This window comes from Ovis aries, chromosome 21, assembly GCF_016772045.2.
Source record: "Ovis aries strain OAR_USU_Benz2616 breed Rambouillet chromosome 21, ARS-UI_Ramb_v3.0, whole genome shotgun sequence".
Classification (NCBI taxonomy): Eukaryota; Metazoa; Chordata; class Mammalia; order Artiodactyla; family Bovidae; genus Ovis; species Ovis aries.
This window is the reverse complement of record NC_056074.1, coordinates 34,301,525-34,321,196: the sequence shown is the minus strand read 5'-3', so window position 1 is coordinate 34,321,196 and position 19,672 is coordinate 34,301,525. Positions and strand designations below refer to the sequence as shown.

Genomic DNA, 19,672 nt, shown 5'->3' with positions numbered 1-19,672 from the left:
ACTGACACATGGTGGTGGGGAATAGGATACTGAGATTTAAAACTTGGGTTGTATAATTCCAGCACCAGTTGAATTTCCTGAAAAACTGATACGCAGGTGGAGTTTCTAGTGCTGGCTTTCTAACCATGAAACTGATGCAAGCTTTGCTCAACTGAAGGAGTCCAGGAACCCTGTCTCTGAACCAGACAGACACACTCAGCGCTTGAGCTCTGGCTGCTCATGCTTTGAACACTCCCGTGTGAGACATCCTGGCAGATCCCAAAGTCGGGAGCCAAATCCTGAACCTTCTGTTAGTGTGTGACTCATGCTAATAGGTCACTCCGAAACTAACAGTTTTATTAAAGAATTATGTATCTATTCTACAATAAGTAGGAAATCCATTAACGTTAACTTTCCTTCTGGGCAACTGTCTTGGTCATTTTCCTTTACTCATTGAGAAAATATTAAGGTTTGGTCAGTAGTAAACAAAAGAGACACGGTCCCTCCTTTCACATATTCTATGGTTTAATGAGGGTGAGAACTGAGGGCCTTGTCCATGTTCACCAGGTGAGAACTTGGCGGAGGCGCAAGCCTCCCTGGTGTTGCACAGCCCGCATTCTTATCCACCGCAGCATACTACTGCTCTGCTGTGTGTCATCTCTCTGAGCTTTGGAATCAGCATGGTGTCTGTCTGCAGGTGTCTGGGTGCATAGAAAGTGTTCCAGTAAATGTTAAGTCTTCGTACTTGTGATTCGGAAAAATGGAAGGATAAGAAGTGGATTCTGTGTCTGATTGCCCCAGCTTGTGGCCCCAGGTTCCCTCCCCATTGAGGGTGCCCCACCCAGGTCAGGCTCCAGCTGCAGCTTCCGCTGCTTCTGTTACTCTGTGTTCCCTGAGCCACACAGAACCCGTTCTTCTCAGCGGTACGACCTTGTGGGGCCTTCCCGGGTGACTTTGTGCCTGTGACCAGAGCGTCCGTGGGTCTGACAGCAGGAGGTGGCCCCCAGGCCCGCTGCAGCACAGGTTCTGTCCCGGGCGGCAGTGTTCTCCAGGCACTCCTGCTTCCCCGCGTGCAGAGCTCCTGGAGTCAGGGCTGCCCTTCCTCATGAGAAGAGCCTGGAGTCAGGCTCTGTTCCTCCCCTCTCCCCTACCGTGCCCTGACAGTGGCGCGGGAACCACACCTCGGGTTGGCTGGGTGGATGGCTATCTGATGAATGTAGCTTGTGCCCTAAACAACATCCAAGAGAAAGCTTATGGCTGAATCCCGCTTGACCTGCTTCCACTTGAAAAAAAAAATGGATGACACCTTTTTTTGTTGTGAAGGGGAGAATTTTTGAATATTTTAGTGAATTTGAATGAAGGCAAAGTGAGGATTGCAGAACAGAGTTTTGTGTCTAGGTACTTCTGGGCAGTTCTCCATGACTGGTCTGTTAACCTTTGTTCACCCTAGATGTTTTCACGTGATGACATTTTGTACTTGTTGATTTGCCTCATATCTCTTCCTGTCAGAACTTTATTCTTAAGACCATTTAGTTTTGTATAAGCTGCAGCAGAGATAGGAACCCAGCTGTTCACACCTTCCTCACCCTAGGCCTCTACAAACTAGAGTTAAATGAAGAGCCTCATCCCTCTGTTCACGGTCTTTCATCTTCTCTATAAAGCATTATTCCCAGCTTTTTAATGGTACACTTGACCTTCTTCTCAAGTATCTTGTGCTGGGTCACACTGTTCTTGAAGCTTCCTTAAGACAGCAGTCAGGAGGTCATGGAGAAGGAATCTCTCCCAGCGCCCCCTCCAGAGGCTCAGAGGACCTGATGCCTGTGGCCCGTGGTCTCTACCAGCCAGTTCTGAGTGCCGGCTCACCAAGGAAGAGACGGCTTATTTCAGGTTCAGAGTGTAGACGATGATGGTCTTACTAGCTTCAGGATCCACCATCCAGCCAACATCTGTGGAGAGCTGACTTTGTGCAGACACTGTGCCAACATCATTTAATCCCCTCAGAAGCCCTGTGACAGAGGTCTTATAATCCCTACTTTAAAGGTGAGGCAGCTAAGGCTCGCAAATAATCATGATTGTTTGGTCAAGATCACAGAGCTAGTAAGTTTGTACAAGCAGTTCGAACCCAGGTTTGTCTGATGTTCAGCTGCAGGATCAGACGTTTGCCCTATGACTTGAAAAGATAAAAGCCAGCCCCCAAGTCTTTGACTCAGAGCAGTCCATATTCCCCAGGAGGAGACTGCCAGTCAGCTTGTAAAATGAAAATTGCATTTGAATGTGCATCCACTCACATACGACACATAGTCTCTGCGGCACACTAAAGCCAGTCTGTGTCGCTTGTCCCCTGGACAGCTTGCATTTTTATTTTTAAAGAGGCCAGCACAGTGCTGCATTCCTGGGCTCTCTTTGCTTTGGTAAGCACATACTCTGGAATGTGATACCTCCCCAAAGCTGCAGCACCCCTTCCACCTGTCCTCACTACCCTCAGAGAGGTGTGGTTGGTCCCTGCTGGGTCAGGGTGGACCTCTCCCAGTCTGTCCCCAGGACTGAGGCCCAGGAGGCAGCATAGTTGCTCTCTCTCTGAACTGCATGCTGCTAAGCTGCATCCATTTGCAGAGCACCTGGATTCTCTAAGTTCTAAAGAGGAGGAGAGTCGATGTTGATGTCACGGGACCTGCTGCCACTTTTCTGGTTGACCTGGACACACTGCCATCCTGGACGGCATCTAAAGTTAGACGCTTCTCCTTTTAAAAATGTCATCATTGTCCAACCTCCAGCATTATCATCTCCAAGAAGACAAGTTCATGTCTTCTGCTTCCAGCTTTCTGTATTCTCCTTGGTCCCTCTAAAGACCCATATACGTAACTTTCTAGGACGCCAGGGACTGCTCCCAGGTCCGAAGCATGCATGCTGTCACTTTTTCCCTCTCTTGCACATATTTAGTCTTCACGCCACCCTCCCCCAACACCCCCACCCAATCCCTCTGTCCCCGGCCTGCGAGGGAAAAGAGTAAATTCAACCTCATGACCCCTCCTTCCAAGCCAAGGTTGGAGGAGTTTGAGCCAACTGCGTAAATCTCCCTTGATTGTTGATACTGTGGAGCGAGTGGGGGAAGGGAGCTGGGGAGAAGTTAGATGCCCAAAAAAGGCATTGTTAAGTCAAAGGCAAGTCTGCACGCATGCGCGCCTGACCTCATGTGTCAGCTTCTGTGCTGGGAACATCCAATTATGTAAGAGGGAATGCTCCTTATTTGGAGTTAAGAGTCAAAAGGAGGGGAGAGGGGTGGGGGAGCAGTCTAAGCCAAGGCGTGAATCCAGCTTATGCAGCCCACTCATTCAGAAAGCAGGAGAAGCTGACAGCGTCTCTGCGCGCGTCAGACTCAGGCTTAGGGACTGGAACACTCGGACACTAGCTGGGGGGGAGGGAGAGAGAGAGGAGAGACTACTGCTCCATTGACGGGAGAAGGTGTGGGGCAGGAGCATCCAGCCACGGTCAGGGGTGAGATTATTCTGGAGTCCTGATGTAGAGCGAAGGAATGAGAAGAAGCTGGCCCAGATCCCCGCCTGGGTGCCCAGAGCAAAGCCATGATAAAAATACAAGCCAGGCTAGCAGGAGAGTACACGAGTGCCCCCTCCCGTGGCCCTGCCCTCCCCATGGCCCCAGAGATGGCAGCAGACACATTCCTGGTGTCTGTGTCTGCGTCAGGGTTTCTTAAAGAGTGATTGAATGAGTGAGTGAGTAAGCGAATGAGCGTGTGTGTGTGTGTATTGAGGGCACGTGGGAACAGAGCAGTGTGGCAGAAGGATGGGGGAAAAAAAGAGAAAATTGTGTGACCTGTGGATGTAGGCGAGTAGAGAAGTACACGAAGTCAGGAAGTAGATAGAGAAGAAGATGAAAAAGAATATGTCAGGTTATGTTGTTGAGCATGCTGTGGGTCCAGGAGAAAATTCAGTGGCAAGCTCCGAACCCTGTACCAGGCCATGGAATTGTCTTCCGAGGGGAGAGGTCTCTACGAGGCATCTCCCAGGGAAGGTCAGGAGAAGGCATATGGGTGGCGTGTGCGCCCATTGGAGAGGGCCATGCTGGCAGCGGGCAGTTACAAGTTGGATGACCAAGGATTCTCTTGTCATCCATTCTCTCTGGTCACTCCACGACTTTAGATGTTCTCTGAGTGGAATCCGTTCAAGGGCCTGTTTCTTGGTGGGCCTGTCTACATAGCAGATAGATAAACGGTCTTCCTGACGTTGACCGTGTCTTACGGGCAGCTCCAGGCCCACCACTGAGAGGGCATGAGCAGCTGCAGCCAAAAAGGAACTGACATCGACTAAATACTACATCAGGTAAGCAGCCGTGGATTCTATATACTAAGGAGCAATTCAGTTCTCTGAGGTAGATGGGTATTTTTTAAGTGAGCAAAGTGTTATTTAGATTAAATAACCTTCTCAGAATTATAAGGGCCATACCCAGGATTCCACCCAAGCCACCCTGGCCTTCAAGCCCATCCCCTTCCCACCACCTCCTGCGGCCTCCCCACTGAGCAAGCTTCCCCATGAGGCAGTGGCCACAGGATTGACCTCACCTGAAAGTGCCATGTCCTATGTCTGTCCAAGAGACACACATATGTGATGGTAGCATATAAATTCATTCCCATTCGTGTTTTATTCTTAAAGACTCCTGGATCAGAAATTATGTAGTCTCCCTGTAGTACCTCTGTTCTGCGTCCTATTCCCAATCAGAAAAAGGTTACCACAGTTCTGATTCAGAGTTTCTCAAGACACATAGATGAGGTTTTTTTCCTTTGCTCCATAAATTTCTCTTTCAGTTCAGCTCTGGTGCCTTGTGATGTCTTACACCTAATCTCTTTCTGTGCACAGCTTCTATAGAAAAATGTGTACGTTTGCAAGAGCTCCAAAATGATCACAAGCCAAGTCTAGTTTTCCTGTCTGATTACATCCCTGCCCCCTCTAGTTCCGGCGCTGGCCTGGTTTTTAGGGGCTGAAGTCTTACGTTCTGCAGCCCTGGCTTTGCTCAGGTTGTTTCGTGCTTCCTTAGGGAGAGGAACACTACTTGTCCCCCAACTTTTCCACTAGACCTTGAAGAAGGGGAGCTCTGACTTGGGAGACTGGATCAGGATGGGCTTCAGTGGTCTCCAGTTATATGAGTGCCCTCCCTGCCATATTTCTCAGGCGTCTGTTATTCTACCCATCATGGGTTCAAAGCACCCAGCCTTTCCTGTTGTGTGCTGACAGTTTCTGCCTGAATCCATCCTTACGGTTGTAACAGCTCACTGTGTATTTGCACTTCCATGTGTGGGATATGCTCTTACATTCTCGTACACTCACAGGTGCAGAATTGGCAGCAGTTAAAATCAGAGCATCATGACATATTTAAGCATCAAAACCTTTTTTTGAAGTCAAATTATTGCCATCTCTTGCCTATCTATAACTACAAAGAGGAGCTTGAAACAGGTTTTAGGACAGGTTCAGACTGTAAGCATCTGGTGGGCAGGCACTGGGTCTTACCATCCTGTTGTAGGCATTTAGCTGTGTACATGGAAGGTACTTTGTAAGTTTTTGTCGAATGAACGTCACTTGCCCTTCTGGTTGAATTGGTCTCCCTTCTCATCATTAGTGAGAATCTGGGGAGTTCCCCAGCACTGCTGGGATGAGAAACACAGATGTAAATGGAAACCCCCTTGCCTGCCTCCCCCACAGCTCTTTAGCTGGGCAGCTGCCCCCGATCCCCCAGAGTCATGGCTGGGCCTCAGGCTATCTCCCACCCCAGCGGCCTTCTCTTCTGCAGAGGAACAAAGTGCCCTCTGCCATCATGGGCCTCCCGCCTAAGCTTGGACCTTCTGGAAGCTTCTTCTGCTTTGCCTTCTCACCCTCTGTCCTTCCATGTGTGAAACTAAGGATATGGGCTTTGAAGTCACGCAGATCTGAATTCACATCTTCCCTTGAGGCTTGCTGTCTGTGACTCACCTTTGCTTCAGTTACTCTGAGTGGGGGTAACAGTGCCTTGCTTGTGAACTGATGACTTTGCATGCCTGCCATCCGGTGGCATCAGTAAATGTGGGTTCTTGTCCGTCTCTACAAGCCCCACGTCCCGTTTCCTTGGGGACTCTTGTTCCCTAGGGCGGTCACACACCTGCTGTAGGATAGAGAATCTGTTTACATTGCGATGGTTTTTTGGTGAGGTCTTTGTAGTGAGCTCACTTTGTGATCTCTTAGGAGCAAACACCCTATGAGACACATGGCCTTTTCTGCATCCTTTCAAATTAGGGTGTCTTCCTCCATTTTAGCTATCTATGAACTCTGTCCTGTCCTCCTCACATTCCTACTTAATATCTCCCCGAGTCATATCCAGTGTTTCAGAACCAGGGAACTACCTTTTAACCCAGGTACTCCCAACACTTTACTTTCTAGGAAACTAACTTTATTTAGTTCTTGTTATGGTGACCTCTTTATAAATAATTTTTGAAAAGTCTTTGTGAGATTTGATACTGTGTTGACTTGCTGACTGCTAGCTCTTGAGGCCTTTTCTCCAATAAGGTCCTTTCAGCCTAAGAAAATAAATAACCCATAAGAATCCGTTGGAAATACTGAACAGTGTAAGGTCAAAGAACACAGTATAGACCATAAAGTTAGACCTTGCAAGACGAATCCCTTAGAATGGTTTAGGGTCAAGAATGTTCCAGACACTGGAACATTTTTAAAGAGGGAAATGGACATTATTTCTACTTTTAATAGTTGCCTTTAAACATGTTTTACGTATTTTCAGCCAGCTTTCTGAGTGTGTGTGTGTGCGCGCGCGCGTGTGCGCAGAGAGTATGGAAAGCCTGCTGGGCTCTACTGCTTGGGGCAGTTAGGTGTGAATTCTTCATCTGGACTGCAGGTGGCACCACAGGATAAACAATCCCTGTTTGCAAGTCTTGGAGGGAGCTGCAGTTGTAGTCCTTACCCTGGGGGGCCAGTGATGCAGCTTGCCCCATGGTCCAGAGGTGGCTCGTGCACCCTCTCCTTTGTGCCCCTGACTCTGTCAGCCAGCTTCTTTCTTCCTTCACCCCTGCCTCTTCAGATGGTTCACTCTTCTGACACATCCCTGAGCCCGCCAGGAGAGTCAGTCTTACAGAAGGGGAAACTAAAACGTGAAATGCAGAGTTCACTTCTTAGCCCCTTCGTTTAGTTCCCTAGACCTGGTAGGGCTTTGTAAGAGGATCCAGAGAAGCCTTTCTCTGACACACACACACACACACACACAAGCACTTTCACAAACACTTTAACTTTTTCTCCTTTGATCTCAGCAATTTTGTAAAGAAGGCAGGGCCAGAGTCAGTCCGTTAAGAAGGAATTCAGAACTCAGTTCTTTCCGCTTCTCTGTGGCCCAGCCAGCCTCCAGCCTGCGTGTGGCTTTGCAGTGTTGCTGTCCCTGGTTGCAGCACACTGCGAGAAGCCTCGTGGCTCTTCTGGCCGCTGGGCTTTGTTTCCCCGGAAGGGTGCGGATCAGTTTTATGTGTGCTATTGGGGTGAAAACTCTGATGGCCTCTTCCAGACAGGAGACTCTAGACTAGGAGAGATTCCAGGAAACATGGAGGGAGTAGCTGATTGTGAGGAACATGTCCTGCTGTTGTTCTTACTGGGGCCACACGAAGAGCAGGCAGATATCAAAAATGTGTGGCTGATTTTTCCCAGCTTTGAGGCCTGTTAGCCCTGATCTCAGAGCTGGTTTATGGTGCATTGATGACAGCCTAGTGTGAGGCTGATAACAGTTGTCTTGAAGGCCTTCAGAGGGACATAGGTTTGTGTGATCACCTTTGAAACTGGAATCCTGAGTGTCCTGATGCTTGGTCTAGAACAGATTTCTAAAGATCTCCATATGCGATCAGACTCTTTATCCCATGAGCGCAGAGCCCCCAAGCAACTCCTTGTTCCATATTTTTTAGAAAGGTAGCCAGGCCTTTGCTGTTGGCCATTTTTTACGCAAGTATCCTGCTGCATTATTCTCGCTAGCTTCAAGTGATGGGTTGGATTCAGCTCAGTGCTGTTCCATCCATCAGGGGCACTTCCCAAAATACACACATGACTCACAGTCCTCAAAACCCTTTTGCTTCTGTTTGACTTTTAGCCTCCTCTATCCTCTGGGCCTATTTGCTGGGAAAACTGACAAAAACCGAGACTGCTGGCAGCTGTCTGTCCTTTCTAGGATTTATGGAGCATGACTGACCCCCTTCTTTGCCCTCCCTCTCTTTTCTTCTAGTGAGTGCAGAACCAGTGTAATTGTGTGGATTCTTCATGATGAGTTCTGAGTTCTAGCACAGCTGACTTATATTACCCAGTATTCTTCATTTAATATCCACCCTACAGCTACTATTGGAGAAGGCAGTGGCACCCCACTCCAGCACTCTTGCCTGGAAAATCCCATGGACGGAGGAGCCTGGTGGGCCTCAGTCCATGGGGTCGCTAAGAGTCGGACACGACTGAGCGACTTCACTTTCACTTTTCACTTTCATGCATTGGAGAAGGAAATGGCAACCCATTTCCTTTGTTGGCAACACATTTCCAGTGTTCTTGCCTGGAGAATCCCAGGGACGGGGGAGCCTCATGGGCTGCCATCTGTGGGGTCACACAGAGTCGGACACGACTGAAGCGACTTAGCAGCAGCATCAGTAGCAGCTACAGCTGCTATATTGGCACACAGCTTAATTTTAATATTAGCCTGACTAGAAAGTTCTTAGGAAGATAAATCTGCCCAACATTTATGTAGATGCATATAAAATGCCAGATACAAAGGATTTCTAAATTATCTACTTTTATTATTGTCCTCCATCAGCACAAATAACTAAGAGCTCAATATTGTTTTGCTGCTTTGAGTACTGGACGTTTGCCTTCTGCACAGCTTAATGTGAGCTGTGTGCCTTGCATTAAGATCAGTGTTTGTCCCCCTTACAGCGGTGATTCACTTAGTAACTAGTACTTATTGATCACCTACTGTGTGCCAGACGCTGAGTTAAACGATCAAAATTTAAAAGACCCCAGGTTCCTACCCTGGGAAGTTTAGTATCCAGTCAGAGATGGCAATCTTATAAATAAGGAGTTATAGTATAAAGTTATGACTTTAAAAACAGCTCTGTTCATGATTAAGAGAAGGGACTAAGTAAATTATGAGAAATGCAGGGAGGGTTTTTAGAGGAGAATACCTCAGAGATAGAATTTAAAGGATAAAGGGAAATTGAGAGCTGGCGTTGGAGAACAGAGCGTTGAAGGCAGAACAGTGAAGCAAGACGGTGTATGTGTGGTACTCAGAGAAGTCTGGGGCTGTTGGGATGTATGACATGTAGCCAGCGTGGCCAGAGATTCCACTGCAGAGCTCAGTAGGCACTGACCCATACAGAGCCCTGTCGCTGTTCAGAGAGCATGGGATTCACCTCTATTCACTAGCAAAACATGTACAGAATTAAACAGATGATGACATGATCAACTTAGTAACTTAGAAAAATCATTTACATAGTGCTGTTGAGGATTAATTGAAGGAAGCAATGTTCAAACCAGGGAGACAAATTGGGAAAGAGGTGATGAGGACCTAAGCAAAGATCGGTGCTGCAGAGATCATAAAGGGGTGATGAATTCATGGGGCCCTGAGTACTGAGGAGGTCGGCTCGACCGGTTTTAGTAACTGCTTCAGTAATTAGGTGATGTTGCAGGGGGCACGTGGGCTAGGGTTAGAGAAGAAGCAAAATCAAGAATGACTCTGGTTCTCCCTTGTGGATTGAGAAGCAACACTAGCAGATGGCATAGTAACCTTCCAAATAATATATCTGACTTGTGATGCTGAAAGTTCCTTGTTGCTTATTAAGTCAATGGATTATTACCTACTTTTTTGTGACGCTAGATGATGACACATGAGGAAGCATGGACTGTATCTCTAAAAAGTTTCAGATTTCCAATAGAAAACTTAAGGACCTCAAGGCCTAGATTTCTATCCTTCTACCTGTAAGCTCTGTCCTTGGAAGAAAGAGGAAGGAGTGGATTGAACAGTTAACTGTGTAGCTGGGACAGGGGGAAAGTTTGTAAACTTCCTTACTCTGGCACATGATGCCCACATGGTGGCCTCCTAACTGCAGCTGCAGTGAGAATGTAACTCGAGGACCACAGGAAGGGCTGACTTGGCAGGACACCCATCAACTCAGCGAAGAAGCAGCAGCTGCAAGGAAAACTGAGGTAAAACTAAAACTGAATAGAATGGGAAATAGCTCACAGAAAGGAAAGTAGTCGGAAGTGAACTAGAATTCACAGAAGAACATAACAGAGAATCCGTCTTATATGCCACAATAACAAAAGGACTTAAAGTTTGTCATGGAGCATTTTGAATAAGGTTGATTCATTCAGTATATATTTGATGCCTTATTATGTGAATTGTACTAGTCCAGTAAATGCTAAGACACCAAAATGAACTGAGATCCCTGCCATCAAAACTTCACAATCTTGTTCTTTTGAAACTTTTAAGAAGCTCAACTGATATGTATTGAGTAAATGGAATAAACAGATTAAACATGACTCCAACAAGGAAGGAGAAAAATCAGCATCAGAGGAAACCATAGTAGTTAACTGGGATCAGATTATAGATGAACATATATGAAAAAACAGAGAAAAGGGACATGCACTGAGTAATGCAAACAGTAGAAATTAGAACTGGTAAGAACGGTGTCCAGTAAACTTGAACTCAGAAGGAGCTGACACTGTGGATACATGTTAGGGGGAAAGCTGTGTTTTAAAGAAAAGTTTGAAACAGGAACAACAAAGGTAAATTGGAACAGATCTTGTAGTATTAACTGGCTACCTTGAGAAATCATTTATTTATTCATTTATTCAACAGCAAATTGGTGTACTTTTTGCCTGGGATAAATTTCTGTTTTTTGGTTTTTTTTTTACATAAAGGAAAGGGTCTAAGAAGAAGTGAGCAAGCATGATTAAACTAGAATTGAAGACCAAAATAGGAATGGAAATAACAAGAGAACATTCATCTGCCTTAAAACTCAGGTACCTGACCAGGTGAATTCTGTTCCATGGAACTGAAAGAATTTGCCTTTATCATTGAAGATCTAAAGTCATGAAGAAAATTTCTATATGGAGATGTGTTGCTCAGAGATGGACAAGTGACTAGCCTTTTAAAAAATGGATACAGGCTCCTGACCCTGACTTTTACCTCTGGAAACTTCTTAAGTGGATTATTAAATAGATGTTTTGTGAACTCTCAGGAAGAGAAACATGGGCCCCAGAACCCAGCGTGCATTCAGTGGGAATGCTAACCTTGTTAGCAAGGCTTTTTTTCTGTCTTAGCAGGATTGGTAGGCCATTAAATGACAGGAATGCATAGGTTGTTGCATTGTCTGCAGATTTCAACAGGATTGTGCCATATTTCCCTAATATCTATATGGACATACATGGTCTGAACTGTGGGACTTTTAAGTGGTTCATGGCTATCTGAGGATCTTTAGCCCAGGTAGCTAATAACTTGATAGCCTCGAGGGCACTTTCTAGTGAAAGCATAGAACTTATCCTGTTTGTCAGTGAATTTGCAAGTAACTCTGATCTTAGAGATATAATTAATACTCTGGGTGACAGAAATCAAGATTCAGAAGACTTTAGAAGAGTTAGTTCAGTTCAGTCACTCAGTCATGTCTGACTCTTTGCAACCCCGTGGACTGCAGCACGTCAGACTTTCCTGTCCATCACCAACTCCCAGAGCTCCCTCAAACTCATGTCCATCAAGTCAGTGATGCCATCCAACCATCTTATCCTCTGTCATCACCTTCTCCTCCTGCCTTCAGTCTTACCCGGCATCAGGATCTTTTCCAATGTGTCAGTTCTTCACATCAGATGGCCAAAGTGTTGGAGTTTCAGCTTCACCATCAGTCCTTCCAATGAATATTCAAGACTGATTTCCTTTAGCATTGACTAGTTTGATCTCCTTGCAGAAGAGTTAAAATGGTAGTCTAAAGCAAACAAGATGGGATTTAACAGAAATAAATATTATAAAGCAGAATTTAGATTCTTTTTTTTTTTTTTTTTTAATTACACAAGTATAGTACCAAAGGACAAGCCTAGACTTAATAGGAGTCTGTGATTTCTGGTTAAAGCACATATGTGGACTCCGGGTTCTAGTTGGCTGCATACCCAGTGATGAGTCAGTGCTTTAGTGTGTGTGTCCCAAAGCCAGTACAGTCTTTGACTGTAGTAATACACAAGTATGGTATCTGGCTTGAGGAAGGCGCCATTCTCTGCATTCTTTGCTGGTCAGGGCACATTGTGAGGTTGTGTCTGGTTCTGGGCGCTCTGTCCATTGTAAGAGATGACAGCAGTGAAAACCCTAACCCTACCTGCCCTTCCCCCTACCACCATCAGCACTGCTCAGGCGTGTCTGATTCTTTGCAGCCCCATAGACTGTAGCCCACCAGGCTCCTCTCCATGGAATTTTCCAGGCAAGGATACTGGAGTGGGTTGCATGCCCTTCTCCAGGGGATCTTCCTGACCCAGGGAACAAACCTGCATCTCTTGTGTCTCCTGCATCAGCAGGTGGATTCTGCACCACTGTGCCACCTGGGAAGCCATGCCCCACCCCCCACCCCTCCAATGAAGCCATACTTTTCCAGGGCCTTCCTCTCTCAGCCATGGAGGCAGTCTTAGAAAAGACGTGATGGGAATTGGGTTAATTGGCTTAGATGTGGTCCCTTAAAGCTTTCTCCCCTTACTCTTGAGATTTGATTCTGCTCTTTTGATGGAAAACGACCTTCTGCTAACCTTGAAGTGCCATCTTGAGCCCTAGTATTAAACTGTCTCGTTTTCAGCCCCCGCTTCATTTCTCTGTGTGGAGCTATTTCAGACCAGGTCCCTTTGAATGCGGACTGGACGAGGACTCCCAGAGTAGTGGGTGCCCTGGTCTTTGCATCCCCTGTTCTTCCGTGTCTGGCACCAGAGGCTCTTACATGTCTCAGTGTCCATCTGCTGTTGTTTTTTTCTCCTTTCGTTGCCTGTTCTGGGCCCCCTGGAACATCTTCTCTGTGCTCTGAGTCCTTCAGAGATCTGACAGAACAGTTGTGGTCTGGCTTTTTTTCCTTCTTTGGGGAGAAGCTAGAAGGTAGAAGAGGATATCTAAATCAAATATCAGAACTGGAATAGTAGTAGAAAATAAAACCAGTGCTATTTGAGGCTCTTCTCCTCCATATTTATTTTAGCGTATTTACCTCATGCATCTTGTGTTACATCAACAATAACGTTTGTATTTAGTAAATGATTTCTTATAAATAATTTGTTAATAGTAAATAGTCCAAGGGATGTGTGTGTGTATCTCCACCTTGAAACTGGAGCTCTTAGCTTAACAGTGGTAGCAGCAGATTCCAGAACCTGATCCTGGAGGAGCTATTATGGCACACTGGACTGCAGACACAGATTCTGTTTCTTGTGCTTCAAGACACAGATTTCTCTTTACCCTTCCCACCCCTAAGTTAAGAACAGAAGGATGACATGTGGAATGGAGAGATGCAGGGAGCTAACGAGGCTTTCCAGGTGGCTTAGTAAGGAATCCACCTGCCAACGTAGGAGACGTGGGTTCAATCCCTGGGTCGGGAAGATCCCCTGGAGAAGGAACGGCAACCCACTCCAGTATTCTTTCCTGGAGGATTCCATGGACAAAGGAACCTGGCAGGCTATACAGTCCATGGGGTTGCAAAGAGATGAACATGACTTAGTGACTAAACAACAAGGGAGCTAAGGATTGGAGTCATGGTGTCGGTTGCTTAACACTCACCCCAGAGCCTCATCTGCTGGCTTCGTGTGCCTCAGCCCAGGTTCAAGACTGAGGGAGTTCACAGTGTTAGATAAAGAAGGGTGGTGTGCATGGAGCTTCGCTCTGGAATAGAAGGAAGGGGAAATGGGTTAAAGGAGAGAAGCGATGGTTGGATGAAGAAATCCCTGTGCTCTTCCTCGTTTACCAAGTACTGTTTCTGTGCAGCGTGTTGGGCAGACCATACAGATCCCTGGAGGCGCATTGTGTGTAGTAATGAAGCCTGCTTTCGAGGGGGGTCTCTGGCGCACAGGTGGTTTGTCCTGTCTGCGGGTGGGGCAGCAGCAGTGGTGGAGATTCTCTGGATTTGGACTTGATCGCTTTCCCCGCCAGACAGGGATGCTGTCGAGAGGCCGTACCTCTGACGTCCTGTGAGCAAAAGGTTGCCGCCTGTCTTCTCCACAGGCTGCCTTCTACCCCAGCTGGGAAACGAAAGCAGGCTCATCCCAGTGCCCAGGAGGCAGCCCCTTGTTTCCTTCGAGAGGAAGAGGAGGAACGGGTGGGAAGAGGACCCTGAAAAGGGAGGGAAGCGTCCGTGTGGTGGGCGCAGCTTGTCTGCTGCCCATGGGGCCTGAGCAGAGCAGGAGCACTGAACTTCGCAGCGCCCCCCTTCTGCAGTGGACCCCTCTCTTTAGATACTTGGTTTCATTTCATCTGGTTTACACAGGTCCTGCCTCTCCCATTCCCAGGACTGACTCTTCTAGGCCCTTCTGTTTATTAGTCCTGTGCCTCAGGGCTTAGGGCGCTTACCAAAGCCTTTGTTTTGTTCAGCAGCTGATGTTTTGCTTAGTGACCTCAAACGTCTTTGTCAATTAGTTCTGCTAAGCTCTGACAATTTTATTTGACTCACTGACTCATCCTCCTCATCGGGGGCTTATTCTTGCTTTTTCATACTGTGATTCTTCTTCCCAATATCCGCATTGAGAGTTTGATGGGTTACAGTCCAGTAGGTTTGCATAATTTGTATCTTGCCACATGTTAACATTTGTTCTGCATCCAGCATGTGTTCATGAGATGCTTGGTCACCACGGGAGGGAGCAGAGGGGACCTCCTTGCCCAAATGAAATTCGAGGTCCTGTTCCCATTGAGTGAATGGCCATTAAAGTAAAGCAGGCCCACAAGGGGGCCTGGTGCCCAGGACTGCTGTTGTTGTGCTCAGACAAGGAAGGGTTGAGTGGATGCTGAGGTCTCTCCAAAGAGTCGCAGGTGCTACTGGCTCCAGAGGACAAACTGAAGGTCAAACAGAAGGGCAAGCCAGCCTGTTGTTTGCATCTGTGAACAAGAGGCTGAGCTAGAGCTAATGCTGGCTGAAAGGGAAAGTGTTAGTTGCTCAGTCGTGTCCAACTCTTTGTGACCCCACAGACTGTAGCCTGCCAGGCTCCTCTGTCCATGGGATTCTCCAGGCAAGAATACTGGAGTGGGTGGCCATTCCCTTCTCCAGGGGATCTTCCTGACCCAGGGACTGAACCCTGTGTTTCCTGCACTGGCAGGCAGATTCTTTACCACTAAACCACCTGGGAAGCCCAAATGGTGATGGCTGTTTCGGGCAAGCTTTGTGCCGTTCTTGATCTCCATCGATGTCTGCCGTTGCTGCCCTGCCGTTACCTTTCAGACTTCCTATTCTTAGACTCATCTGTGAGCCCTGGGCCTGGGGGAGTGCAGCCCCCAAAGCTGGAATGCCTAGCGTGAGCGGAATGCAGACTGTCTGGCAGGGTGGAGGTTAAATAAAGTTTGCCTTGGCAGCCCCTCCACTCTTGGATGGACGACAGGCCGCTCAGGTCTGGAGTGATGGCATGGGCTGTGTGGTGCGGCACCAAATAAAGTCTTCTTTGCGTGAGTGACGTTGCCAGCAATCCATTCATCCCCGTGACGGCCATGCCATTCTCAACACGGGCCCCACGAAGGAGGCCTCTGCAATGTTGAACCTCAACAAGTGACCACACCGCTCTGGAAACCTGCAGAGACAGGGAAAGAGTTTCGGGGGAAGTGCCTCGCAGGCCCTGCAGATTGCAGTGCCTGCCCGCTCAGTTATTGACTCATTTGTGAAAGCAAGACAGAGGGGTACATTTTCACTGTAATAAGAGCAGTTGCCAGTCAGTCAACTGACATTTCACTGTGGGAAGATTTTGTGGTGGGGAACTCTTCCGGTGCTTATAATGTAGTTGGGAAAGGCGAGCTGTAAATGTATGAGGCAGCAATCAATATTCCAAACTGGAATACCAGTGCTTGGTCTCTGTTGTAGAAGTACCACCACAGGAGGCCTAAGGAATGAGCATTTCTGGGTGGAATGCTCAGGAAGGAATTTGTGGAGGATGTGGGGTTTGAACAGGTTTTGCCAGGACAGAGTTCTGCTGTTGGTAAGGAGAAGGCCTGGTCTGTCGGGAGCAATGGGTGATGTCAGGAGTCCTCAAGACAGCTTATGGGGACGTGAATGGGTGGCCACGGAGAGGGGTTTGTAAAAAGTCCCCAGACCCTGCACTGTGTACACGGCACTGAGAAGTCCCGGAGCTTCTCACTGGAGGACGGTTGGAAAGGTGCAACCTCCCCAGAGCCAGCAGCCTGCAAATGCTCTGTTCTCAGCCCCTGACACGTGGGTGTTCGCACTCAGTGAATGACTGTAATCCTATCGTCGCTCATCTTCAGGTTCTGGGAGCCCACGCTGTCGACTGGCTTGGTCTCACCTGTGGGACCTGGTGCTGCCTTGGCATTGTTCTGTCCTCGTTGCCTGGAGGACTCCCCCTGGCTCTGGGTCCTCCACTTTGCCCTGACCCTTCTCTCTTCCCCTGCAGGTGGCTGGAGGTGCAGGTGGCTCATCTGACGTGTCCACAGCGCTGGGTGCAATACCTCCGGCTCCTCCAGGAGTCCATCTGGCCGGGTGGGGCTTTGCCCAAGTGTCCTCGGCCTGTGAGGACCCCGGAACAGAAGGCAGCGGCTGAGAAACAGGCTCTGCAGAGCCTGATGGGGGTCCTGCCAGGTGACTGCAGAGAGACTGATGGTGCCGTAGTCTTCCTCCCCACCCCGCTTTCCTGCCATTACCCCACGCCCTTCCCCTGTTTTCAAAGGGCCTTATCTGCGGCAGGACTCAGAAAATGCATTGACCTGCCATTTCTGAGGCCAATAGGAAAGTGATTGGGACTTCTGGGGAGGCTGAGGGAACGGGAAGCGTCCTCGGGGCAGGTGATGACTTCAGCCCTGTGGACCAGGGGGAAGCATTTCACACCTGCATAAGCCCAGCTTGGGGACCAGCGGCCGATGAGTAAAGTGCACGGTCCTCAGCTACATAGGCACAAACTCCGAAGAGGGCTTTTTCCTTCCCTTTATATGGTTTTTTTTGGAGGACAGGGAAGGCAGTTTGCTGCCTGTGGTTGTGCTGGGGAGAGGAGGGTACGGTGGTGGACTGTTAGCCCAGACTGTGTTATTTACTCTTGTTAACCTCCGTTCTTCAGCCTACCCCGTTGTATCAGAAGCAGCGACAGGTTACAGAATTGTCTCCTGGGGCCCATTCTTATTCAGATATCTAACTTAAGAACCATTTTTGTTGGCTTTTCCCTGTCCCCTGAGGATATAGTTTGTCTGTATGGTTCAGAGATGTGCCAGAAATACCCAGTGTGAATAAAGACAGCAGACATCCTGAGGAGACAGTCCCCACAGAGGCTAAGGCTTCGTGGTGAACTAAAACCATGTCCACCTTTCCTCTTCAGATGTCATCGTAGAAATCCTTGGGGAGAACAAATGCCGGCTGAGCTGGAGTCTGGTCTTGGAGTCGCTGCAGCAGCCGCTCATCAACAGGTGGGCACGGCGGAAGCCGTCTCTGGTCTCAGAAGGTCCCGGGTTTCTGGGTAAATGGCTGTACTGAGAAGACTGGGATCGCAGTGTCTCCCTGCCCTGGGCCCCGGCTGCAGGTGCAGCGACTGTTTCCCTGGCTCCTGAGCAGGGGTCAGTTGGTCGGGAGCTGGTGGGACCAGCCACTCTTTGCATTGGGAAGAACTCTATGCAGGCCCCTGTGGGAGCTCCTGAGAAGGCCCTGGCAGTTCTCAGCACAGAGAGGTCATGGTCCCCTGGCCGGTGTCCGGGGATGGAGAATTCCACTGGTGTTGAGAGCGCGTTCCCTCCCCTCTCAGCCCTGCCCTGAGCATGTTGTGTCCATGAACTCTGACTCCTTCTGTCGTGTCTCTGCCTCATCATAGATGACCTGAAGGTTCCTAGTAAGTTGTTACTACAGGGATTCCCCTCGCTCAGAGCTCTTCAGAGCAATGCCAACATGCTAGATGTAAAGAAATAGGGAATTTCCTTAAATCCAGTCTCAAGTACCATTTCCACCTTTGTTGCAATCCTAGCCTTCCTTAGTTCAGCAGACTTTTATTTCGCAGCCGAGACGTTGCAGTCCACTGAGGATATCAGTAGCGGGCAGTGGGGAGGTGAGATAAATGTCATCAACAGGATCTGGTGTCCTGAGACCCAGCCAGACCTTCCCCCAAGTTGTCCTGTTCGTTTGTTTCAGGCATTTGATTTACTGCCTCTGGGACATCATCCTGGAATTGTTGGAGCTCAGTGCCTCTGCCGAGGAGTCTGCCGTAACCAGCTCCACCACAGACACCCCAGGAAGACGGGCATCTCCCCTTAGCCAGAGGCCATTGTCCCGTTTCTTCGAGGGTTAGGAAGGGCGGATCACTCTGCCACCCAGAGACCAAGCAAAAGACCATACCCTCTGGAACAGGACTACACTCAGAAGGCCTGGGGTCTCAGCAGCAACGTCCCCTCCCTCCCCGCTGCACACACACGCTTGGTCTGTGGCAGGCAGTGGGCGTCTATGCACCATTGCATGCACATCCATTTCCATGCCTCCTTGTGGTGTGTGGACTGTCGCTGGTGGGTGGAACCTGGTTCCTCTGGAAAAGGGAGCCGTGGGGGAGAGGAATGAGCCCCCTCCTTGCCCTCCTCCCTGACACTCTTTGCCAGGAGCCTGGCCTGTGCACATGTGCGCCTGATCCCCCCCAACCCTCCCCACACCCACCCCCATGCAGGCTCCAGGGAGACCGGGAAAAGCACCACAGCTGGGTTTTCTTGGAGGAGAAGACAGTCTTCTGAATTCCCTCTTCCCACCAGGAAACACAGTCCATCCAGGAGTACTCTTGAAAGCCAGAGCGCTGGTCTCTCGAGCGTCCCCACAGCCCACAGAGGGAGCCACTTCTCGGGGCCCTCCACGCTCACCGGTGTTGCCCAGCACCCCGGCCTGCAGAGGACATGACTTCGGCCGCTGCCCTAGGAAGCTGCTTCCCTGAAGGGCAGAAGCTCCGGGGGGCCCACCCCACCCCTCCATCCTTTCCTGAGAGAGGGCTGCACTGCAGACTGTACCAGCCCCTCCCCACGAGCAAGTGCATGCTGGCCTCCGTGGCCTTCCCTGTCTTCCTTCACCCACCCAGCACAGCAGCTCATTTCGGCCGTGACGAGTGAAGAACTGGACCTGCACTAGCCTGGAACATTCCTGCTTCTCCTGTCACCCTCCCCGCCCCTGCCCGTTCATTCCCAGCTTCCACTCCTTTGCTCATGGTGCCTGACAGCAGGTGTTAGGTCCTGGGCAGAGTAAAAACGTGTGTCAACATGGTCTCTGGCTCTATGGGTCAGGATGCTTTAGGCTGAAATCACTAAGAACATTTATTTTCTTCCATCAAGCCAGTCTCTGAGTAGGTGCGGCCCCGAGTTGGCGGAGGCAGCATCTCGGACCTCATCGAGGGCCCAGATTCTTCCCATCTTTTTGTTTTGCCTTGTAAACATTGTCTCATCTTCAGACCACCAACCTTCACAGTTGCTGCAGTTCAGGGCATCACATCCACGTATGACAATATCCTCGAAAGAA

The 19,672-nt window shown here is 48.9% G+C and overlaps 1 protein-coding gene across 3 annotated transcripts in view; it reads left to right on the top strand.

Annotated features, from left to right (window-relative positions):
* SNX19 (sorting nexin 19) overlaps window positions 1-19,420 on the top strand; it is a 32,444-nt gene extending 13,024 nt beyond the window's left edge. Inside the window, exons 9-12 of one of the 3 annotated variants that reach the window (XM_027960050.2) lie at window positions 16,605-16,789; window positions 17,517-17,604; window positions 18,317-18,468; window positions 18,922-19,420. In XM_027960050.2, coding sequence (XP_027815851.1) covers window positions 16,605-16,789; window positions 17,517-17,604; window positions 18,317-18,468; window positions 18,922-19,097 — 601 coding nt within the window. In that variant the 3' untranslated portion in view covers window positions 19,098-19,420. Of the gene's footprint in view, window positions 1-10,910; window positions 16,190-16,604; window positions 16,790-17,516; window positions 17,605-18,316; window positions 18,469-18,921 lie in introns of those variants that run through there. The other 2 variants (XM_027960051.2, XM_042238204.2) reach the window with 2 other exon arrangements.
* Window positions 19,421-19,672: the final 252 nt, after the last annotated feature.